Source organism: Petaurus breviceps, unplaced genomic scaffold (assembly GCF_028583685.1).
Source record: "Petaurus breviceps papuanus isolate PSGF00001 unplaced genomic scaffold, PetGlider_PUasm1.0 78, whole genome shotgun sequence".
NCBI lineage: Eukaryota > Metazoa > Chordata > Mammalia > Diprotodontia > Petauridae > Petaurus > Petaurus breviceps.
The window spans coordinates 8060867-8086828 of NW_027186502.1; the positions used below are offsets into that span (position 1 = coordinate 8060867).

General features: G+C 36.6%; 1 protein-coding gene across 18 annotated transcripts in view; it reads left to right on the top strand.

The window, feature by feature from the left end:
- Positions 1-25962, top strand: part of PLEKHA5 (pleckstrin homology domain containing A5) — a 201638-nt gene that overhangs the window by 1905 nt on the left and 173771 nt on the right. For 17 of the 18 annotated variants that reach the window (XM_069106176.1, XM_069106159.1, XM_069106160.1 and 14 more), the window contains exon 3: positions 1815-1872. In XM_069106176.1, the coding sequence (XP_068962277.1) occupies positions 1815-1872 (58 nt within the window). Of the gene's footprint in view, positions 1-1814; positions 1873-12369; positions 20308-25962 lie in introns of those variants that run through there. The other variant, XM_069106175.1, reaches the window with a different exon arrangement.

Genomic DNA, 25962 nt, shown 5'->3' on the forward strand with positions numbered 1-25962 from the left:
TGTCTTCCTCCACTAGTTTTTTTATTAGTTCTCGTTATTTGAAAGAAGTCACCAAGAAGAACGTTTAAGAAATTGTGATAGTGTTCAGTTTAGTGACTAATCTCTCTAAATTTGCAGAAAGGTGGAGGAGGAAGAGTGGAGGAAAGGAAAAGTTAGTAACAAGCATGATAGGGTTGAATTTTTAGGGTTTTCTGACTAACGCACTTAAAACCCTGCTGGCCTATGGTTTTATTTAGTGTCTCGTCATTGTCTATAAGTGTACACATATCAGTTCGTTTTGGATGTTAATAAATTGATTTGATAAAACTCTATGCTATGATATTTAAAGAAACACCAAAATAAGGTGAAATTACACTTTTGGATGCTTGTTTTGATTATTCTATTGAATTCTAGCAGACATTTATTAAGTACCCACTGTGTGTCAGGTGATGGGAATGTTAAGACAAAGAAACAGACCCTGACCTCAAGAGGTTTGCATTTTATTGAGTGGGAAGCAATGTGTACATGGAAAAGTCAATTCAAAAATACATTGAAGGTATATACAGACTGATTTTGTGGTGTCTGTGGGGGTGTACTAAAACAAGGAGAAATCAGGAAAGACTTTTTATGGAAGGCAGAACTTAGCTAGGAAGATAGGGATTGTAAAAAGCTAGAGGCAAGTCAGAAAAGTAATATTGGCATGGAGGGAGGTCTCCACAAAGATACCAAAGCAGCAGTTGAAATGCTGTGTACAGGGAACAGTAAATTGGAATAGTGTGTGTATGGGGAGCAGAGACTCGGAATCACACTTTAAAGATTAGGCCTGGTTCCACCTTGTCCTGTCTATCTAGCAGAGCTGATAACATCCATATATAGAGAAAAATCTTTTACCTTTTTGTAGAGTATCCACTTTAATTTTTTTCTCATGTGTCATTTTCTTTTCCGTGACTGACTTTAGATTCAAGTCAGTCTGTTATGTCAAGAAGGGATTAAAATTAAAACTCAACCAATTGTTAACAAATAGCATGTAGTACATACGTAATGTTACCATAGTTTGCCTGAATATGTTATGGTCTATTAATATTGTCTACAAAAGTAAAAAAACAGGAGATATTATATGCTTTTAAAATTTATAGTGTCAGATTTCTTTATCTTTAAATATAGTACTCAAAATTCTTCCTTTTATTTAAAACAGTACTTAAGGGTATGTCCTAGATAAGAAAAATAGAGCTTAATATACCCAAGAAGACGGTGGCATGTAGGATTTGGTGGGAAACTTTTTTCCAAACCATTTTTAAAAATATATCTAAGGCTAGTACTATTTAGGCGAGTCTAAAAGAATAATTAGTTCAGATAATTAACTTTGATCCTGTGACTGGTTTTCTAGTTGAATGAAGCAGATGCAATATCTTGTTTAAACTACTAAATTAATAGGAGCCTGATTATATACATACAATCTGTTGTTTGTCTGATGATGGAACCTTGTGTCATAAGAGGAGCAGCCTAGTTAAGTTTGAAGAAGCTAGTTACCAGAAGTTTGGCCATTAGGTAATGAATACTTTTGGCCACTAAGTAGCTCATGGAATACAAACCACGAAGACGTGGATGGGTTGTGATCAGAATCACTGTACTTAATGGATGACACCTAAAGACTTAAAATATTGAAGAACAGCCAAATAATAAGAATGTTCCCCTTAATGTTCATTATCAGTTAAACATTTTTCCAGCTTAGAAATACGTTTAACAAATAAGAATAGCTGATCATGAAAACTAATATTGACCTGAGTTTTTTTTTTCCTAATTGAAATTACATTAATTTTGCATATGTGTTTTAGATTTGCCTACTGGTTGGGAAGAAGCATATACTTTTGAAGGAGCAAGATATTATATAAAGTAAGTTGTTTATGTTCTGACACTTCATATTGACATTTTGATTATTGTCATCAATCTGTTTTATTGTATGTTTAGGTTTACAAAAAGATAATATTTTTAGTTCATCCTGTATCATATATTCTATTGAAATTTGAACAAAGCAAGACTGTTGAGGTGTTCTGTAAAATTGCCTGACTGGTATCTTACTGAATTGGAAATGTGGCAGTTCAGGTATTCTTTTCAGCACCAGATAGAAAAAAAAAAACCTCATGAATATTTCATCCATCTAAAGTATAAATATAAACTATTGTATTTAGAACTTTGGTGGTGTTCTTTGGTTCTGTTGATATCATTGAGGGCACGTATATCTATGGGAATGGATCATTCATCCCACAAAATCATGGCCCCCAGCGCATTTTGTGTTGTTTGTTTTTTATTAAAGCATTTAATTTATATAATCTATAATGTAATAAAGAATTTATTTCCCAGCCTTCTTATGAAGGTAATGATGAACAATCAATGGTCTCAGTAAGAGTAAAAAAGGTAGAATGAGGGGCAGCATGGTACACATATTTTCAGTGGTGTCAAGCTTATAGAAAAGGGCTTTTGAACAACTACATAGTAACATTATTATTTTGGTCTATTATATCTTGATTTATTTTGCTAAATTTTTCTAGTTATATCTAAATCTTTTTTCTTTGTACTCTGGTGTAATGGATAGAGGGGCCAGCCTCAGATTCTGAGATGACCTGGGTTCAAGTCCTTTCTCTGACACATACTAGCTGTTTGACGTTGGGCAAGTTACTTAATCATCAAGCCTTCCTTAACTTGAATTACTATAATTTAACCTCTCAAAGCCCCAGGCACCTCTGCAAGACTCTTAAGTTATAGAATAGTTGTTGATTTGTATGGTGTGAGGTGCAATACTGAGTTCTTTATTCCAACAAATTATCGTTCTAGAGCAAAAAAACCCTCAAAACCCAGTGAAGGGAGCTATCTGGATGTTTCACAAAATAGAATGATTGAGAATTGTTTGCTTTTTTTGTCAAGTTTTATGTTTTATTTATTTAAATAAAAGGATAAGATTTGGAAAGAAAGGTGAGTAGTCTTGCCATTAAAATCAATTTGTCCAAACATAATTATTCTTTCCCTTAATCTTTCAACTAATTTGAATTAATCATCAGTTTAGTATTTGTTGGGATGACTACAATACTTGAAGTATTTGTGTAAGTGTTTGTTTGTTTTATTCAGAGCCAAACTTAACTCAGAACGTCCTCATTTTAAGTTGACTCCCATAATCGGCAGATCTTGTTGGGAATATAAGCTATGTAACTTTACTATGACAGTTTCATGAACTTTATTCTTGTACCATAATTTGGCATATATGGAGAACTTTTATTACTTTTAAGTGTCTTTGAACTTTTCAGAACATAATTATACATAGATGTCAGATGGCAGCTATTGTGTGAATTATTAAGAATGCTTTTGTTGGAGTGGGTTGGAGTGGGATGAAAGATGAAGTAAGGCAGAAAGCAGGTTGATAACTTGGTCATGCTCTGGAATTTTCTCTCCTTTCACAAATTCAGGGAAATAGTATTACAAATGAATTCATGGTGGGGGAAGATAAGCTATATCTCATCATTATTAACTCAAGAAGTAGTACTAGTAAAGGAGTACAGAGTTTCTATATTGTTTCCTAGTGCTGGTTTCAGGTAATGTTTAAAATGAGTATGTTGGCAAAGAAAGGAATGCTGGTTTCTTTTTTATACTGTTTTTTAGTGAGGGTCTTAATAATGTCTGGTGAAAGAATACATTATTTTCCAGGAGAAGTTTAAGTGGTAGAAACCACTGTATTTTGTATAAGATTATAGATTTGGTCCTGGAAGGAACCTCAAATGTCATCTAGTACATCTGTTTCATTTTATGAATGAGAAAGTTGAGGGCTGCCAGGGAGGTGGCATAATTTGCTCCCACAGGTTGTAATTGACAAGACCAGGATTCAAACTTGGGTTCTCATTCCATATAGGAGGAAGAGAATAAAACAAGCATTTATGAAGCACCTACTATGTTCCAGGCATTGTAACAAATATCATATCTTTTGGTCCTCAAAACAATTATAGGAAATTGTACTATTGTATATTATTATCTCCATTTTGCAGTTGAGAAAACTGAAGCAGGCTGATATTTAAGTGACAGCTAGTAAGTGTCTGAAGCTGGAGTTGAACTCAGGTTTACCTACCTGAAATTTTAAAGAATGGTAGTTAAACTAGAATTCCCAGCATACTATTTTAATGTTTTTAAACATTTGCATTTTAAAATATAATGCAGTTACTGTATTTAGAAAATTGTAGTGTTTTAAGTTAACAATTTACTCTCTGAAGCCCTTTGAAGAGATGCATTTTGGTATAGTAGAAAGAGGAATCTTTTGGTCAAGGCCCAGATTAAAATCTTGGCCTATGATGCTTGCTGTATTGCCATAGGCAAGTCATTTCTCTTTTTTAAGGCTGTTACTGCATCTGTAAAATGGTGATGATAATATCTACAGTATCAGCTTCATAATATTATTTCTGAATTCAGATAAGATATTGTGTGTAAGATGTTTTTGAAAGCTTAAAGTACTCTTTGAATGGTTAGTTGTGTCTTGTTTCTTTTAATTTCTGAACTGTGTCTCAAAAATACAGAAATCATAGGCTGTTATTGGTCTGGGTCAGAGTTTGCCTAACAAGGGCTAGTAAGAATGTATTGCTGAAGTCTTGCAAATCCCAATCAATTGAGCTCAAAAAAATGAAAGGGAAAGGGAAGGGGAAAAAATCCCTCATATCCCAAGTTAGGAAAAATACAGCAATGTAGAAAAATAGCTATAGAGGCAAATTCACAAATAAAAAAAATCCAAAAGGAAGCCAGTAAGATGACTGTGGCTTTCAATACACAAGCATGAACAACCAATAAGATAAACCAGAGAAACAAACACAGGGAGGCATATTTAAGGACTAGGATTGCTATTTAATGTAGTTGACAAATAGTAGAGAAAAAACAGAGATGCTTCTGAAAAAGGAGAGAACCAAAAGATGTCATTAGAGAAATATATGTTAAAAAGAAATAGACTGTTCATGGAGTGAAGAAAGTGGGATAAATGGACAGCTTGGACACTCCACTGTTATCCTACAGTGTCAAGAGAACGTTAGAAAGGCCCTTAGAATATTCAGTGGGGGCCTGAACTGTTAACAGGCCTATGGCAGGAGATGATTTAGAGTCATCATACTGGATGGGCAAGATGGGATGATTTGTAGTCTGCACTGTTGGAGGCAATACCCATATTGATGATTCATTACAATATTGGAGAATTTTTCTCTGCTGAAGAATGTTCTTGCGTTTAGAAATGGCACAACAGTGGCTAATGGTAAATTGATGCTCAAACTGAGGAAATAGTAAGAAAGCATAAGATTGTCCTTGATAATTTCAGATCACCAGACCTCAGTTATCTATATCCACAGATACTGAAGGAACCGGTAGATTTGACTACCGAGCCACTGTATTTGTTCTTTGAAAGACAGAAAGGTTTGAGAGGACTGGAAAAGGGTAAATGCCCTGATCTTTTTTTTTTAAGGATTGAAAATGGCATAAGCCATTGAGCTTAACTTCAATTTCTGGTAAACTTCTAGAATGTAAGGACAGTCAGTAAACCTTGAAAAAAGGAATTAGTGATTCAGTCTGAATTAAGTTCCAGGCACAGTGGCCACCAAAAGCCAACCTGGCTTCATCAAGAAAAATCACACCATCCTAAATTTATTTCCTTTTTTTTTTTTTTTTCTGACAGGGCTACTAGATAGATAACTAACAGACATGGGGCTATGATAGCTTACATTTATATAATGCTTAAAGGTTTGTGAAACACTTTCTATATATTACCTCACTTGATATTCAAAGCAACTTTGTGAGGGTACTATCCCCATTTTATAAATGAGTCTGAGAATCAGTGATTAACTCCCTTACCCCCAGGATAACACAGGACTCTTTCTGTGACTCTCAATATGCTCTAGAATTCAGGGGTGGGGAACTTGGGTCCTCTAGTACCTGAAGTGCAGCACTTTGAGTGAACCCAAACTTCACAGAACAAACCCTTTTATTCAGGAAACCTAGAGGCCAAGGTTCCCTATCCCTGCTTGAGATGAAGTTTTCTCGAATAGATTTGTGATTGCATCAGTTGAGGAGTTCCCCCACTGGTGCAGATTTCCACCCTGTCATTATCTGCCCATCCTGTGTATCCATTCTTTCAAAACTTCTGCACAGGGTGTTCATTTAACTTGCTGGAAGCTCTCTTTGCTTTCTCTGAACATTGCTGGGTACCAGTAGAGCACTGTCTCTGTGTCATCCCTTTTTCTTTGCCATATAATTAGCCCATCTTCTCTCATACAATTCTTTGATGATGTCTCATTCTTCAGAGTTCCACCTTGGTTAAATGTTGCAGCCTATTCACACATGCCATGCACCTAGATAGTTTACTTGGATTTTTTTTTTTCCAAAAAAGAATTGTGTTACTCTTATGCATAAGAACTGTGGGCTGAATGATAGTTCAGTTAGGTGGATTTGACAGTAGTTGAATTCTCTGCCTGAAAAAAAACAGTCAATAAGAGATTCATGTCAAGATGTTGTTGTTTTTTTTTTTGCCTCTTTTTTTTGGAGGGCAATTGGGGTTAAGTGACTTGACCAAGGTCACACGACTAGTTTTGTGTTAAGTGTGTGAGGCCGGATTTGAACTCAGGTCCTCCTGACTTCAGGTACGGTGATCTATTCACTATGCCACCTCGCCGCCCTTCATGTCAAATTTTAAAGAAGTTTAAAATAAGGTAATAATTGTGGACAACCTGTAACATAAATCTTTAATTTTAAAGAGTTTCACCAAAGAGAAGTTAATGCTTAAAAATTAATGCCTTATCTTAAAGGTAACTATTTAATGCTTTATTTTCTTCTTAGAGAAAAATTGTGTATAAAGTCTCCAAATCTATTCATTGCATTTTGAATTTACTATACAGTTTAGGTCCCATTTATATGAAGTAGTTTCCCCTCACAGTAGAATACTATATACTTTTAATTTCTCTAATGTGTCTTTAGAAAAGAAAATTTCTATAAGAGAATGTTGCATCTTGTGGTGTATAGCTTTAAATATTCTATATTCTTACTCTTGGTCATGTGACTTGGCTTAAATTATAGAAGCTAATCCATCATGTTTGAAATTAACAAAGTGTTTGGAAACACTGCTTACTTACAAAAAAAAGGTGGCTTATTCATCCTATAATGACTGGTCATTTAATGTGTCACAATGTGTCATCCAATCTCCTTTTGTGCATCATGGCTTTGACATAGTTAACCTAGAGCTCCAAAAAAAATCTCAAAAGTACTCTCAGAAGTTGTAATGAACAACAGTTGGTAGAATATGTCGGCACTGTGCAGATTATTTAATTGAACATTAATATTGATGCTTTCTTTTGCATAAAGTTAAAATTTTTTAAATGATAATAGGGCAACATTTTACTCTTTTATGAGGCTTCATCCCAATATAACTAGACTGAAATATAACTACAATTGAATGTTTAGATTTCAAACTACCAGTTACTAGTTTTAAGGGTGATAAAGTGTTTTAGAAAAGATTAATATGCATTTATACAGCACATTATACTTACTTGGAATGCCTTCAGATCTATTACTTTATTAGGTATAATGAAATAATTAGTCCTTGACCTCAAGGAATTTACAGCCTAGTTGGGGGAGATAAGACATATAAATATATTAGCCACCTTGGATTTTTTTTTAAAGCCATGTCCAAAAGGATAGAAGGAAGGGCAGGTAATAGAGAATGAGTATAAGACTGTTAAAGGAATCCATAGTGAATACTGAAAAAGAAGCAGTAATCACAAATCCAACAGGTCATACCATACTAATCAACAAATCAAAACAGGTTATACCATGCTAACCTGATGTCCTTTTCTAACAGGGTTCCTAAACGTGTGTGTATGTAAAATATAATAGGGGACTACTATAGATATAGTTTACTTAAATTTTAGTAAAACATTTGATGAAGACTAATGCTGTTCTTGGAGACAAGATAGGGAGGTGTGGTCTAGATGATTCATGTAGTAGAACTGACTTTAATTGATACTTCAGAAATAGTCATTAATGGTTTGGTGTTAATTTAGAAAGAGGTTTTTAGTAGTGTGTCCCAGTGATCTGTTTGACATCACTGTTTACATTTTATCAGTGACTTATAGAAAGGCCTGCTTGGATAGGTGGCATGCTTTTCAAATTTGCATATATAACTGGAGAGGGTGGTGGTAGTTAATAAATTATATTAGATGACAGAATATAAAAGGACCTTGACATGCTAGAATGTTGAACCATTTTCAAAGGCTAATTTTAATAAAGCTTAACAAAATCTTAGATTGGGTTTAAAAAAAATCAACGATAGTGCAATCTTGGGGAGATGTGACTCTTTTACATGCAGAAGATTGGGGGATTTTAGTGGATTGCAAATCATATCAAAGACACATCCTGACAGTCAAAAGAATTAATGTTGTCTTGACAAATACTCCTCAGAGAATGAGTATTTGTTAAGAGTTTACTATGTGCTAGGTATTGTGTTAAGCACTGGGAATACAAAGAAAGGCAAAAAAAATTCCATTCTTTTTCTATATGCTTTTTGGAGGGTGGTAGGCAGGGCAGTTGGGGTTAAGTGACTTGCCCAAGGTCACATGGCTAGTAAGTGTGTCGAGTGTCTGAGGTCAGATTTGAACTCAGGTCCTCCAGACTCCAGGGCCGGTGCTCTATTCACTGTGCCACCTAGCTGCCCCCGGTATTTGTAGTATTACAAAGTGCAGCAAAATATGGTAGATAAAAAATAAAGATGCTTTATCCTTTGGATAGTGATTTTTTTTACATGATTGTTATTCTCTGAAGTAACAGAATTTTAAGGAGTAATAGCTTTATCTAAATTTAGATTTTAACTTTCTAGAGTTGAATTTATCTTGTAACAAGATGATAATTTTAATTACTAGGAGTTGGAAAGGTGAAATGCTAATAAGGCTATTAGTAATAAGACTTTGTATAATGAAAGTTTAAAAATTCTTTCCAAAAATGTTTTGTCCTGATCAATACTTTTTAATCAGTCACTATGCTGGGTGCCAGGGATATTGATGTGGGTTCAGTGTCTTTAAGGGAGTAGAGCTTTATTGAAAGCAAGTTCCAATAAATCAGGAGTCTATGATCTTTCTTGATTCCTGAATGCCACCAGTGGGGTTAAATAAAAATGGAGCTATAGGTTAAAGAATACAAATAAAAAGGAAGGGGAAAATGAAGGGAGTTAAAGCAAGAAGGTAAGAGAAGAAAAAGTTTGAAATATTAGCAACAGGGAGTAGTAGAGTGCTGCCAAAATTTAAACTAGGTATGCAAAAAATTTCTAAAGTAATTTTTGTTGCTTATTGAAAGTATTTTGTCACAAATTAGAAAGACTTCTCAAGTCACATTAAACAATTGGGGTGTGTCTTTGTTATATCAAAAGTTCTAGCTCATTTCAAGGGGGAGAACAAACAGACTTGCCTAACTAGTCACACAGGATTTCCTGTACCTCTTTTGATTTTGAGATTAAACAGAAATACCTCATTAATTTTAGATTGTTATAAGATGTCAAATTCCAGATTAATGAAGCTCCACATTAGATTAATGAAAGTATTCTGTCTAGCTAGGTAAGGCTCCCTGCCAATTATTTCAACAACAATAAATATTTATTAAGCACATTCTACTATATACAAGCATGGTGCTGTGACCAAAGATCTGAAAAGGGGGTGGAAGCCTGCCCTGAAAGTGTTTACATTCTTTTAGTTGATACAGCATATACACAGAAGATCTCAAGGTAACTTGAGGAAGAGAACAGGGCATTGGATAAATTGGGGAATTGAGAAAGGCTTCATGGAGAAGTTGTTGCCTCCATAGTTTTCAGAAAGATAAGATTTCTGATAGGTGAGCAGGGGAGTGCATTCTTTGCAAAGGAGACTGCTTGAGTGTATGCATGAAGATGAAAGGTGGAAGCATTAGTAAACATTCTGTGATGGGCAGTGAAGCTTCCCTGTTGGAGATATGAAACCAAAAATGAAACCGCTTCTAACTTCAAGGAACTAACATATATAAATAAGAAACAAAATAAATACAAGAAAAACAATGGGGGTGGTGTGGGGTGGGACCAGAGAGGCAGTACTGGGAACGTGAAGGGCTGCAAATGCCACAGAAATTTATACTTGATTGTGGAGGCAATAGTCACATATTGAGTTTATTGACTAGGTGAGTTACATGGTCGTTCATGATCAGAACTGTGCTTTCGGAACATCACTTTGGCAGGTGTTTTAGGAGGAGAAAATTTGAGACAGAGACCAATTAGGAGGCAATGGCAATAATTGAGGTGAGGTGATCAGGGCATGAACTAAGATCTTAGACAGGTGTGGAAAATGTGAGTAGAAATGACAAGACTTGGAGCTGATTGGATATATGGTTTAAGGGCCAGTGAGGGGTAGTCAGTGTGTCCATGAGGTTCCTGAAATGAGAGAGATTCTGTAGAAAGCTGAACTGCTTTTAAATACCATCTTTTCCCCCTCTGCTTTCTAACACTTAACATTTCTACAGACTCATCAGAAGGCTTCACGTTTCAGCCTGTGTCTTTTCTGACTGGTTCACTTCAAATATTCCCCTACCAAAATCTCTTTGCCCACTTCTGCCCTTGTTGGTTTGGTTGCCTCTCCAGCCTAACTCATTCATGGGGGCTGAAGCCTGTGGATGCTGCCTGAACCTGAATTTGCATAATACCCAGTTAAACTCTTTTTATTTCATTTTTTAATTTTTCTAAATTTTATTGATCTTTTTTACATTGCCAAAATTTTTCCCAGTATTGCTCTCTCTTCTCCCTCCCATATAATTTACATGGCTTTTTGATAGGTGCCCTGCCTCTCCAGTACAACTTCTCAAATTACCATAATAGAAATCTTCCTGTTGTACCAACCATTCTGGTCATGTCAATCAAAAACTTTGAGTGGCTTTACATTTCCTGTGAATAAAATGCTGGCTCATAAACCTTCCGTAGTCTTGTTGATACCTACCTTTCTAGTCCTACTTTACTCTGCCTCCCTCTTTTGTTGTTCAGACTCTTGGTGAGTCCTCATATAGGCACTTGAGACTTGGAGTTTAGTTGGTTTCCTTCCTGGACTTTGTCCCCTATGAATTTCTGGTTGTCTCTGCTTGTGTTCTTCTAAATCCATTGCAGTTAATTCCTGTTATCTAACTGGATGAATATATGTAAACAGTTTTTTTTCTTACTCTTTTTCAGTTTAAAGCCCTTTTTATGAATTTTATATAACATTTTTTTCAGCCCTTATTAGTTGCACTCCATCCCTTGCTGAAATTCCATCAATCGTGTATAGGTCTTGGACTAAAAGTCCAAAACCCATTCTTAGATCCAGTTATAAGCAACTAGTTGAAGTTTGTGCCTTGATTCTGCAACAGAGATTACAAAACACTGTCTCTAAGGTCTTTGGTTTCAAGTGCAAAAATACCCAAGTTTTAGTAGTACTTTTCAGATTCTTTCTGGCAGTTTCCTTTGTTCTTTCCTTCTTCTCCCCCAACATGGATAGTGGACTTTACTCCTCCTATGCACTTAATTGTTATTTGCTTGTGTTACAGTTGTTTGGGTCCATGCAGAGGTGGGGAACCTGTGACCTCAGGACCACAGGTTCCCCGCCCCTGGTCTGTGTGCTGTGCCATATCCTGCCATACTAAACTGAACTCCTAGGTAAAGGATTGGTTTTGCTTCCCCTGCTTCTCTTCCCCTCCTTCTTCCTCCCCTTTGCAAACCCCTTGTAAACACAATCCTTGGGAGGCCTAGTTTTTTAATGTTATCTTGTATTAACATACTTTTACATAAAAAAATTAATATAATGTGTCACTGAGGCACAGAAATGGAAAAGCTCCTTCTCCCAAGGACACAGAAAACATTTGCTTCTTGGGAAGATAACTTTCTTTGAAAAGAAATGAGTAATCTCTTAATTATCTTGTCTTTTTATAGCTGTTTCTGCCTCCTGACAGTAATATTATGCAGACCTCTCTTTGGAACTTGGTGCTTAATTGACTTTTGGGTCACCAGGGTTAGAAAGGAGACTTTTTTGGATGACTTTCATATTCAAGTCCCTCCCACTCCCCTTTCTGGGATTAGGATGAATCAGCAATTGAATTCTTAGCTAGTTACTGAAACTGGGGTTTTCTCTTGGCATTATTACGTTGTGTAAGCATTTCACTTTAGTAGGTGGCTTTATTTTCACCACATCAGGTAATGTGAAAGTCAGAGACATTTATAAAGGAAATCACATTTTTATATTAAGTACAAAAATACCCTATAATATCTTGAATAAGTTTTTCAAGTTCAAAAACAGGTTATTTGCTCTGTCCTTGCCATTCTACTGGTGCTTGTGCCCCTTCCATTCTCAGAGACAGCTGGTGGAGCAGTGGATAAAGCGCTGGACCTGGAATCAGGAAGACCTGAGTTCAAATGCAGCCTGAGACATTTACTACCTTGGGCAAGTCACTTAACCTCTCATTGCATCAGTTACCTCAGCTGTAAAATAGGGATAATAACAGCACCTACCTCACTGGTTGTTGTGAGGATCAAATTAAGAAGGGAAAGTGGCTTATTACAATGCCTGGTACATAGTAGACACTAAAGAAATTCTCATTCTCCTCCCTTCTCCAGTACACTTATATCCTCTATATAATTGTGACAGAGGGATAACATACCTTTGTATACTGTGAATGCTGATGCAGTATCGTAAATGTGATTCTCAGTGTGGGGAAAAACATTATTTTTAAAAAGCTCTGATTCTAAGAAAAAATTAAATTTACATGAAACAGTTAAAACTGATCAAAATGTTAAAAGTTAAGTGTTTCCCCCAAAAATGCAGAACATTCTTTTGGGAAGAAATGATCAGTTTCATTTATAATTTTGTAACGCCTCTGTTAGGTTCCAAAAAATTCTAGGCAGTAACACACTTGATATCCAAATTATGATATTGATTCGGTGGTCAAAATTATTATTGTCATTGGGATAATGTCACCAGATGTTTTACTTTTTTCTCTTTACTCTGGTGCTATTATTATCATCCCTATTTTCAGTTGAGGAAACTGAGGCAAACAAGTGACTCTCCCAGGGTCACAAGTGAATTAGGTAGGACTGAATTTAGTTCTTTCAATTATTTTTTTTAAATGAGTATTTCCATATACAAAGTAGAGTATTAAAAGAAGATTGTATATGAAATTGAATCTGGTAGAGCAGTGGATAGTATTAGACTAATCAGGAGGTCTTGAGTTCATATCCTTACCCCAACCCCTCTTGGTTCAATTTCCTCTCCTGTAAAATGGGACTAAATAATAGTGCCTGCTTCACATGGTTGTTTTGAGTATCAAATGAGATAACTTATATAAAATGTTCTACAAATTGTAAAGTGCTATAAGCTATTGCAGTTCTGTACTGCTTTGTAAAAAATATATAATAAATTTAACATGTTACTTTGAAAGATTTACTGTGCTTGTCCGTGCTTCCTTCTGACTTTTTGTTCTCTTTTATGCATTTAAAAACTGTTGCAATGGATATTTCTTATTAATGATAACACTTTAGCCCTCAGTACCCCCACCCAAAACCCCATTAAAAACAAACAAAATACTTGTATCAAATAAACATAATCAAAGCCCAGCAAGCCCAAACAATGGCCATGTCTGAAAATGTATGTCTCCATTTTCACCTTAAATCTGTCCACCTCTGTTAGGAAGTGGGTCACTTGCTTCACCATAAAGCTGCTAGTGATATGGTTGATTATTTGATCACAGTTCTTAGATCTTTCAAAAGTTGTTTTCTCTTTACAGTGTTATTCCACAGATTGTCCTGATTCTGCTTACTTTACATTACTTTACTTTGATATTCATACAATTCTTTCCAGGATTCTCTGAAATAATCAACTCTTTTGTTATTTCTTACAATAAAAGATAATTAATGTTCTGAAGGGACATTTGTTTCTTCTCTCCCTTCCCCCATTAAAACATTAGCATTATCTCATCAACAAAGCCTTTACAAATGCTCAAAAATTTTCCTCTTGATTCTTGTATTTGTAATTCAAAGACCTTACTTGCCTCTGATTTTGAAGTAAGAAATACTTGAAAGGGGTGGCCAGGTAGAGCGCCAGCTCCAGTGTCGTGATGATCTGGAGATCGAATCCCGGGCTCAGACACTTAGCACCCACCTAGAAACACCTGGCCTTGTTACCTTGAGCAAGTTACTTAACCCCCATTGCTTTAAAAAAAAAAAATGCTTGAAAGTCTTCTGTTCAGTTAAATCTCCAATTTTTTCTTCTCTAGGATTATACTCTATTTTGCTAAGTAAACTATTCTTGGTTGTAAGGCATTATTGAACCTTTTGCCTTCTGAAATATTAGATTTCAGTATCTTTTATCAAAGGCTGAAGCTGTCAGGTTTTGTGTGGTACTAACCATGGTTCCTTCATATCTACATGACTTCTTTCTGGATGCTCAAAGTATTTTTTTCCTTTGATGTGAAGACTCTACATTTGGGCTGTGGGATTCCTGTGACTTTTCCTTTTGGGGTTTCTTGCAGGAAGTGATTGTAGATTCTTCCTATTTTCACATAATAGATCTAGGTACTTTTCATTTTTGATTTCTTGAAATAGTATTCAGATTTGTTTTATATTATGGTTTTTAGGGAGTCTAGTATTAAATTATATCTCGACCTATTTTAATCAGGTCTGTTGTGCTAAGATTTTCTTACATTATTTTGATTTTTTGATTTTGTTCTAATATTTTGTTTCAAGGAGTTACTAATTTTTGTTTGGTCTATTTTAATTTTCTCCCTTAAGTTTTTTTTTCCTCCAGTGCTTTTATATCATTTTATAAATTCCTTCTAAATGTTTATATAATCTTTGTGAAAAATCCATTTATTCCTTTCAGTCTAAGCTTGCAGTTATTGGGTAGTTCTACTTTCCAACATTTCTCCTTTTTAGTATTTTTTCCCTACTGTTTCCCTTTCCCCTCCTACCCTTTTTTCCACACCTCTTCCTCACTCCCTTCCCCCCAAAAGAGAAAAAAAACCAACAGATGTCTGGAATTCTGTAATTTGTTCATCCTCTTTGCATTTTACCAAATGTTTAAAAACTAAGTAAGAGGTTGTAATAAGTTCCAGGAGTGGAGGAGACATACTTCATTTATTGCAGTTTCTACTACTAAATAAATTCTGGATTCAGTGACAAAGCTTAAACTCTCCCATCACATTCTAGTACCTCTCATTGCCTTTACAGTTTAAATAGAATATTACCATCTTATAATGAGATGTTTCAGTATAAACTATCTTGGATGAGATCCATAATTTTACTCTGCTCTATGAAGGACAGAATTAGTGAAACTCCAGTGTGTTTTTATGGTAGTTAAGATAAAATGAAAATTGGGCTGAAACATTAAAATGAAAGGTAACACCCTTCATTGCTACTGTCATTAACACATGCTTGTTGAAACATATGTTCATAGAGTAGTGTATAACATGAGGTTGAGGGTCTTTCTGTTAATGTAAACAAAAACACATGAAAATTCTTACTTCAACACAAGTGTCTATTGAATATTTTGGGGCTATTTATTTAGCATTACACAATTTTTCAGCTTTTTCTGTCTGTGATTCTTGTGGTCTAAATTATTACCCTCTTCAGAGAGTACGCATATTTAGAGTCTAAATAAAAAACTTGATGAAAAATTTCATAGAACAAAAATTACAAGTAGCTTTCTTCTTCAAACTAGAACGAGAACATTAGAACATTGCTCCCCTACTAAGAAGCCAGAATTTCAATGAAGTTATTATTAGCGTGTGTTTGAAAAGCTGTTATTCAGTAATGTGATATGTAGGTAAATACATGTTTGTAGATTTCTTGAAAAGAGGTTGTTTGAATCCTGAAAAATGTTGACCTTGAAAGAAATGGAATCCTATTCTACACAGTGCAGAGAAGCAAGGTGATTAAATAGAGTGTGCAAATTGGAACCCATAAACATGACTTCAGACTCTACCTGTGTGTATGATGATCATGGGCCAGTCCCTTCATCTCCTCTTCAAAGTTTGTTGTGAGGGAAGTGCTTGCAAACTTTAAAGCACTACACAAATATGAATTATGATATGAATGCTACCTTCTAGTTACCTGAATTTCAATCTGGCCTCAGACACTTACTAGCTATGTGATTCTGGGTAAGTCACTTAACCTGTCTCCCTCAGTTTCCTCAACTATAAAGTAAGAATACTAACAGCACGCACCTCACAGGGCTGTTGTGAGGACCAAATGAGATAATATTTCTAAAAAGCTTAGCACAGTGCCTGGCATCTCTAAGGGTACTATGCAAATGCTTATTCCCTTCCCTTGCTCTTTCCCACCTTTAATTACACCATCAATTTATGTCTATCTCCTATCTTTCAGGGTAGATTATAGAAACATTCTACTATTGAAATGTTTGGTTCTCAGTTACTTCCACAAACTTAAAATTTACTCTTCTGTCCTTTATTATAAATTGTCCCTTATTTTCAAGTAGAATCCAGAGCCAAATCTTCTATATTACTCACCCTCGTTATTTTCTCCTGAGCTCTTCTAGAAATAAGTTTTTCCTTCTTTGAGTAGTTTCTGGATAATAAAGAATGAAATTTGTTCTGAAAAAAGGTCTGAAATGCCATTCATTATTTTAATATTTGGGAGAATTATTTACTTATATAAGAATACCATATCTCCATTTCCCCAAATATTATAAAAGCCCTTGTAACTTACTGTTCTAAGGAGATACTAAGGCTACAAAGACAAAATAAGATATAATTCCTGTTTCCAAGGAGTTTATGGTCTAGTAGGGAGAAATTTGACAAAACATATGTAGGTTTATAATACAACTTATAATGTAATGATAACATATAACTGATTAGAATATGTTAGTAGATGTTATAATAGCTAATTTATGGAGTGCTGTCAGTTTTACCAAACCCTTTCTTTACAACCCTGGGAACTCTGCAGTACTTTTTCTACGACCATTGATGTGAGAATTTCTTCCAGCAATACAGATCATAACCCATCCACATTTGCTGATTCTATGTACTTCTTGAAGTTCATGTACTCCCATAAATCTAACCTTTTTATGGTAGGAAAAGTCCACCTAATGTGCCGGTGACCTTCCACTAGATTTTTTTTATGTTGTAGAACATGCAGTCTGTCAATCAGTTACCCCTTCCTCTTGCCACATGACTGAATGAGCTGTCATTTTCAGTCATATATCTTTATGCTCCTTCTGCATAAGTAGTTTACAACTTAATTTTTACTGTAATCTTAATAATCAACAAACATGAACATTTTCAATATATAAAGAACAAAATACAATTGTATATGAAACCATGAATTTATATAGTTTTTTAAAATATATTAAATTTAACACAATATTAACAAAATCACCAGGATGGTCTTTCTTTTGCGTCTTGTATCGCCTAATTCCCCTGTCCGCCATCCCTCACAGGGGCCTTGTAATAAGTAAGCAGAATCAAATGAAACAAGACAATTCATTATCTATTTCTGAAAATATTATTCTGTACCTCAAGTCTGTCACCTCTGCCAAGAAGTGGGTGACATACTTCATCATTTATTCTTTTTTTTTTTTTCTTAAAAGCAATTGGGGTTAAGTAACTTGCTCAAGGTTACACGGCCAGTTATTTCTGGGTGTGGTGCTAAGTATCTGAGCTCGGATTCGATCCCAGGTCATCCTGACTCTGGGGTGGGTGCTCTTACTGTGCTACCTGGCCATCATTTATTCTTAAAGTCTTGATTGGTTACTGCATTGATCAAGGTAATCTCAGGTTTGTTTTCCCTATATTACTGTAGTCATCATATAAATTGTTCTTTGTGATTGCATCATTCATACAAGTCTTTCCAATTTTTTCTAAGTCCATTATATTTACCTTTCTTACAGTGCAGTAGTATTTCATTATATTGTGCTGCTATAAACATATATCTTTCCTTATGTCTTTTGGGGAGTGGATTAGAGGGTATATTCCTAATAATGGGATAGTTCACTGGTCATAAAGTAGGCATTGTTTGGAGACTTAGGTATAATTTCAAATTGTTTCCAGAATTATTGTGCCATTTTATACTTCCATTCACAGAGCATAAGTGTTTCTCTCCTCCCACAATCATTCCAAGAATTGACTTTTCAGCTTTACCCATGTGATGGGTGTGAAGTTGAATCTCTGAGTTGTTTTAATTTTCATTTGTCTTGTTAGTGATTTGGAGCATTTTTCATAAGGTTGTTGATGGCTTGAATTTCTTCTCTTGAGAAATGCCTGTTGCTATGTCTCAACTGCTTATATATTGGCGAGTAGCTTGTATATATTTGTATCAATTCTCTTTATGTCTTGGATATTTTATCTGTTAAAGAGATTGGCGACATAGATATTCTTTTCCATTTATTTATTTATTCATTCATTCATTTATTTATTTATTTTTATTTTAACATTGATAGTATTTGCCTTCCCTTGAATCTCCTGGATTAAACTATTGCCTGGTTCATAGTAGGCCCTTTAGTAATGCTTATCGACCTGATCTCTTCCCTATTTAGTGGAGAATTTTTCCCCTAGCCATAACTGAGGTATCTCTTTTCTTTCTACTCTTGATTTTCTAACTTTACCTCAGTACTCATTGATGTCTTTGGGTTAATTGAGCACTGTGTAAGTAGGTTCACTTGTTTTTGCTTCTTATTTACATAATCTCTTCTATTGTTTAACTTTTCTGTTTCTTATCCAGTACCACATAGCTTTTGAATACTGAGATCTGGTACTGCTAGTCTTCCTTTATATAACTTCTACTCCCCTCTTTACCCCCCACCCCTCTGCCTATTACTTCCTTTTATGATCTTGGCTGGTTTGTTCTTTGGTTGAATCTTGTAATCATTTTGCTAATCCTGTAATGCCAAGCTTTGGTAGTTCAATACAGCACTAATTTTGTAAATTAGTTTAGGTAGAATCATTTATTATGTTGATATGCTTCAGCCATAGTTACTGTCTCTCTAAGCATTTCTTTATTTTTATAAAGAGTGTTTTACAGTTGTATTCACATACATTCTGAGTGTAGGGGCGGCCAGGTAGCACAGTGAGTAAGAGCGCTGTCCCCGGTGTCGGGAGACCTGGGATCAGTTCCGACCTCAGATACTTGGCACCCACACAAAATAACTGGCCATGTAACCTGGAGCAAGTTACTTAACCCCAATTGCTTTAAAATAAACAAATAAATAAATTCTGAGTGTGTCATGTTAGGGCAATTCCCAGATATTTTGTGCGTTTTTTAATTATTTTGAATGAAACTTCCTTTTCTGTCTTTTGCTGGGTTTTGTTGGTAATACATGGAAAGGCTAATGTTCTTTGACTTTTTTTTTCTGTATCCTGCTATTTTACTGATATTACCGTATTTCCCCGATAATAAGACACTGTCTTATTAATTTTTTGGACAGAAAAACACCAGAGGGCTTATTTTCAGGGGAGGGCTTATTTTAATGAAAATTGACAGCAATTTTAATAAACAGGTAAATGTGAACAAAAAAATGTACCGTTATTCAATAAGCAAATAACTGGGGAAGAACAGGATGACGCGCTCACTGCTGCAGCTCTGATTGGATGCGGCTCAGAGCACGGCGTGCGTTTCATAGGGTGGGGAGGAGGGGGGGACGGTGCATACAGAGGGTGCCGTAATGTAGCGTGTAGTGCAGGGGATCACCTTCACTACAGTAGCAATCTCAATAGGGCTTATTTTGGGGGGGGCTTATTTTAAAGGAATCTTACACAGTAAGGGGAGGGCTTATTTTCGGGATAGGTCTTATTATCGGGGAAACATGGTAGTAATTGTTTCAATCTTTTAGTTGAATCTCTAGGGTTACCTAAATACAGTGTCATCATCTGCAAATACACAGTTCTTCAATGACTTTTGCAGCCTATTCACACCCACCATTCACTTCTCCATTGCCTATTGAGTGAGCTTCAACTTTTAATTTTTTGAAGACTGTGGTTTTCCATGATTTATCCCCATGTAACATTATCCAATCTCTCCTAGAGATCCCACTACTAGGTATATGCCCAGAAGTCAGTGATTTTGGAAAAGTCCTTTATACACCAAAATATTTATAGCATTTCTTTTTGTGGTAGCAAAGAACTAGAAACAAAATGGATGTCCATCAATTATCTATAAATAAATTGTAGTATCTCACTGTAATAAAGTGTTATTGCACTATAAGAAATGATGAATGTGAATGAATTAGAATACTGGGAAGCATGGAAAGGCTGAAATTAAGAAAGTGGAGCAAAAAAACAAGGAAACTATATACATAATGACTATAATAATGTAATTTAAAAAAAAAAAAAAACATGGGGCGGCTAGGTGGCACAGTGAGTAAAGCACTGGTCCTGGAGTCAGGAGGACTTGAGTTCAGCTCAGACACTTAACATCCACACAAAAAAAACTAGCCGGGTGAACTTGGGCAAGTTACTTAACCCCAATTGACCTCCAAAAAGGCAAAAAAAAACAAAACAAAACATAAGCATTGAAACACCTAAGACAGAATGGCATTAAATTTTTATGATCAAGCCTGGCCCCTTAGAAGATATGCAAGGGGACCTCTCCATTTTTTTTTTTCAGAGGTAGAGGTCTGTGCATGTGGAACTTTGTATGTGGGTCAGTGTGTTGGTTAGTTTTGCTGGTCTTTTCTCCTTCTATTTAAAATTCTTTGTTATAAAGGATGGGTTCTTTGGGGAGATGGAAGGATGGAATATAGTGGGAAACAAAGGTGGCAAAAATAAACTATATCAATAAAATATAAATAAAAAATGAAGACTGCTTTTTTTTATTCAGAATAAAACTTGGAGTCATTAAGAGCACTGCATAATTTCCCAAAGCAGTCTAGGTCCTTTCTATTCAATTCTATGCCCAGTTCATTGTTCACATATAATGCTTTTCTAAAACAGATTTCTAATGGACCATCTTCATCTTACTGGGTTGTGTATATATATATGGTAAGTCAGATACATATTATCTCAAAATGCAAGATCTTTTGAAGTTGAATTAGTGAGGTAGATTCAAAGCACAAACAAATCCTTACTAAATAGGAACACATTGTGAAAGTATGTGTATTAAGAAGCAAAGCTTTGAGTCCCTACTCTTTGGGACACACCCAGGACAATCACAACAGCCTAATTTGGAAGAAAAAAAAAAAGTGTCAGATCTGAAGAGCTTTACTCCTTTATTGAGATTGATTCATATGGGATTTTAAAAAATGGCCTAGGGGGAAGCTACCGTGTTTCTCCGATAATAAGACCTATCCCGAAAATAAGCCCTCCCCTTACTGTACAAGATTCCTCTAAAATAAGCCCTCCCCCGAAAATAAGCCCTATTGAGATTGCTACTGTAGTGAAGGTGATCCCCTGCGCTACACGCTATATTACGGTACCCTCTGTATGCACCGTCCCCCCCTCCCCCCCCCCCCCCCGTGAAATGCACGCCGCGTTCCGAGCTGCATCCAATCAGAGCTGCAGAAGTGAGCGCGTCATCCTGTTCTTCCCCAGTGATTTGCTTATTGAATAAAGGTACATTTTTTTGTTCACATTTACCTGTTTATTAAAATTGCTGTCAATGTTAATTAAAATAAGCCCTCCCCTGAAAATAAGCCCTCTGGTGTTTTTCTGTCCAAAAAATTTTAATAAGACAGTGTCTTATTATCGGGGAAACACGGTAGGTGGCACAGTGAATAGAGCACCTGCCCTGGAGTCAGGAGGATCTGAGTTCAAATTCAGCCTCAGACACTTAACACAAAACTAGCCATGTGACCTTGGGCAAGCCACTTAACCGCAATTGCCCTCCAAAAAGCAAAACAAAAATTTTTTTAATTAAAAAAAATGGCCTATCCTCCTTTCTCTGAGGGCCAAGGATTACTCATGCACTTTGAATCGTTAGTTCCTTGCAGCCTAGTTAGCCCCTGATGTCCTATGGCCTAGACCAAATGGGCGTTGTTGAGGACATTCTAAGAATCCTCTTGGTATCATTTCTGGCCTGGGTACTCTTAAGACTGGGACTGTATTTTTGAATAGTAAATGGATGGCCCAGATCTCAGTTACAGGGACTTACCAAATAAAATATCCAAGGGGGGGACAACACAAGAGCCACATTCTAAAAACAAGGAAAACTTGCAGAAACAGCCAAAACCACAACCACTCCCCAAAGTCAGAATTTTGATGGTGTTTCCAGGATCATAATCCAGCCATAAGGTTCTAATAAAGCTGAAGCCTAGTTGAAGATGAATGTAAAATTATTTACGTAACATTTTAAAGTTTGCAGAGTGCTTTATATGTACCACCTCGATTATCTTCACAGTAACTCCGGCAGGTAGGTGTGATTGTCATCTCTATTTTATAGGTCAGGCAAATGAGGTTGAGAGAAGTTACATGGTTTGCCCAGGGTTACAGAGCTAGTGACTATATCTTAAGGTAGAATTTGAACTTAAGTCTTCCTAACTTCAGGTCTAGCACTCCTTACAGTACCACATGAATGGCACCAGATGAATAGCAACCAGAAATAGAGCTGGCTACCAGAAACAGGGCTTGAAGGACATGTGTACTCCACATCTGCAGATTTGTATCTAAAAGCACAAACTAAAGTTTTATAATTCCCTTGCTTGCAAACTCAGACCTTGATTTGATATATCTCCCTTCGCCTTCCCTTGCTGCTTTTTGCCTAGGAACTTGACTCTTCCTCACAGGGATACATTCATCCCTGGTCAAGGAGACTATTCTTTGTTTCTGGGGATGTAATGATCCTCAAGTTCCTCTAGGAGTTCCATGGCCTAGCCCCTGGTATTTACTCTTGTGTGTAGAAGGATCAGTTGGGCAGCACTTTTTCTCATTTTCCCAGCCAACCTCTTCCCCATCCAGCTTGTTCAGAGCCACTGTACTTCTCCCATATGGTTGGCCTGTTGTCCTTCCACTGCACAAACCACCTGATGGGGCAAAGTAAGTGGGAAATTGGGGGGAACTTTTGCATTTCTCCTCATGGGTAAGTGTTCTGCATCTGGTGCCTTCAAATATTAGGTCTATGATTTGAAACAGACCAGTCCTAGGGATGAAAAAAAGGTCTTTCTCAGGTTGCACTGTGATTACAGTGAGCATCAGTAGACTGCCACCATAACCATCCCCTAAACGACTAGAGAACCCCTCTTCTTTAGTAAGCTGGCAGTGATATCACCTCCCCTAAGCAGTCAGTCCATTTGGCAAAGGCTTTTAAAACTCAATTTAAACTGCTGCCTAAGCGACATAAGGTCAGTGAAAATGCCAGATGATCTTGATCAAAAGAAATGAAGGTTGGTTAAACAAAGAAGCAATGATTTTTACATGACCCACCTGATTATACTCTTCTACCACTGATCCTGCCCCTACACATAATATAGTTCAGCTGTTGAGCCTCCAGGCTGCAAACTACTCATTAAGGCCCATAGCAATAGCCCAAGAATGTCTACAAATGATGACTTGCCCCTTTGCTTTCCTCTCCATGTGAATGTTAGCTTCTTAAGCCATATACATAGCCTGAAGCTCTGCATAATAGAAGGGTTCTGAACCTTTTTCATGTCATAGACTCCTTTGGCAATCTGGTGAAGTCTCAACTCCATCTCAGAAATACTGCTTTTAAATGCATTTTAGTGAAATGCATAGGATTACAAAGAAAAACCAGTTTAAAATACAATTATCAAAATATCAAATAGATTCACAGACCTGAGGTTAAGAACCCATGCACTAGGGGGACTGTCTAGGCTCTCCCAGTTGCTCAGGGACTGAGCTGAACTTCATGGAGACCAGTGTTTAACATTAAGTTTGTAATAAGCAGAACCAAGTATGAGGGTAGTCCACATATCCAAATTCGTGTCGGGAAGTATTGAAGTGGCCAGAGCTAAAAGTGGCAGGAGAGTGAGTTTAGTAACTTCTTTATGGGAAGGTTTTGGTACTAATAGGCCCATGTGTGGCACATTCCTGATTCCTGCCCCCACTATTAAAATTAATGTCCACTATGAGGATGACATCTCAGGAATGCCCCTAGGGAGATGGCATTGCTTATTGCTAAGGGTTTTGGCAAATTGAGTGGCTCCCAATGGATTTTCCCCACTCTAACAGCTGGGTCTGATTAAACAACACCCAGACCTGGTGCTACCTCCCATCTCCAAGCTTCCTCCAGCCACACCCAACAAATTCATTCCTACTATACGTTGAGGTTGATTTACCAATTGGTATGTATTATTAATTGTTACTCTAATTTAATCAAGATGGTGTTCTTTGTGCCCCTTGTGGTGACTCCCACAAAACCTTCCATTTCCAGAAGGATTCTGTTTCTAATCTGAGTGACATCTTTAGTGATCATGGTCACTTGAATTCCTTTGTCCAACTGACCCTTCAAGGTCTGAACTCTTCCTTAATAAACTGTTACACAGGCATGGGCCTTCCTAGTACTATTTGGTAAAAAATATTGGATGAATTTGGATATCTTCCCCTCACTCTGTTGATCCTTAAAAATCCATGAAATCAGAATTCATGAGAATATTTCCAAGCCACTGTGCTATAGGACTGGCCAGCAATCTCCTTATCATCTGTGTTTTAATAACTAAATCCATACCAGACAAACCTTCCTGACTCCTCAGGACCCCTGAGGTCTGCTTAACTTTAAGGAGGCCCACTCTAGGTTCAGTCAACAAACATGTTAAGTTCCTAGTATGCAGCAGCTATTGGGGTAAGCACTAGGGATATAACGAGGCAAAAGACAGTCCCTGCCCTCAAGGAGCTTACAATCTAATGTTCCAGACTTAAGAATTTTATCCACCTGATCTGAGCAGTAACAGATAGGGAAGACCCACAGTAAACAACTTTCCACAAGGGATGAGTGTCCCCTCAGAGCTTAAACTTTTTTTTTTTTTTTGCTTTTTTTGGGGGGGAAGAGCAACTGGGTTAAGTGACTTTCCCAAGGTCACATGCCTAGTTTTTGTGTTAAGTGTCTGAGGTTGGATTTGAATTCAGGTCCTCCTCACTCCAGGGCCAGTGCTGTATTCACTGTGCCACCTAGCTGCCCACCCAAGAGCTTAACTTTAAAGCTCTGAAGGAAGTTGTTGCTGGCTTGTTCAGTCAGTCAGTATTATAAAGGCAGTTAAGGAACCCCAACTCATTCCCATAATGAAGGCCATCCTGAGTTGAAGCAGTGCAGGCAGGGAATTTTTCCTGAGGGAGCTAGGCCTGCCTGATTTCCATTCGGAAACCATAGGAACAGAGATAAAACTCTTATCCCCACAGTAAATGGTATTAAAACAGCCTTGTAATGGGGATCCTCAGTTAATTCCCCCAGTTTATGAAATCATCCTCAGTAACTAATCAGAGTTCACTCATTGCTTACAAAGAACCAGCCAAGCCTTTAAGCCTTCTTTTTTAGTGACTTTTAGCCTGAAAGTGACTATTTCCTTCCCTGAATATTTCTTAATCTCTTTAACTTAACCATCCCATGTCACAGTGTGCCTTGTTGTAGTGATTGGGTGTACCTTTGAGGTGCCAATGGGGGGACAAGGAGGAGCTGGGTCAGGAAGAGTTGTCCTTTCTGTATCTGTACACTGCCCATACCCTTCTCCTACCCTCAGCTCCCAAATTGAACGTGATTTGGAGTAGTTTGAATTTCTTGGGACAAAATTAACTGAGGATTGTAACCTAGCTTCTATCTCCATTCGGTCTTGTAATTCAGTTGCTAGCTCCCCAATAGTAATTAGTAACTAGCAGGGAATAATAAAGGGTTGTGATGTTTTTTGCCTTCTTACTCCTTATTCCTTCAGACCCAGCCCACCAACTCTTCTGGATCTTTGCTCCAGTGTTTATCGCTGAGGGGATTCATCTTACAGAGACCACAATTTCTCAGGGTTTAATGTTAGGCCACTCTGGTAATGCTTGCTTCACCACTGCCAT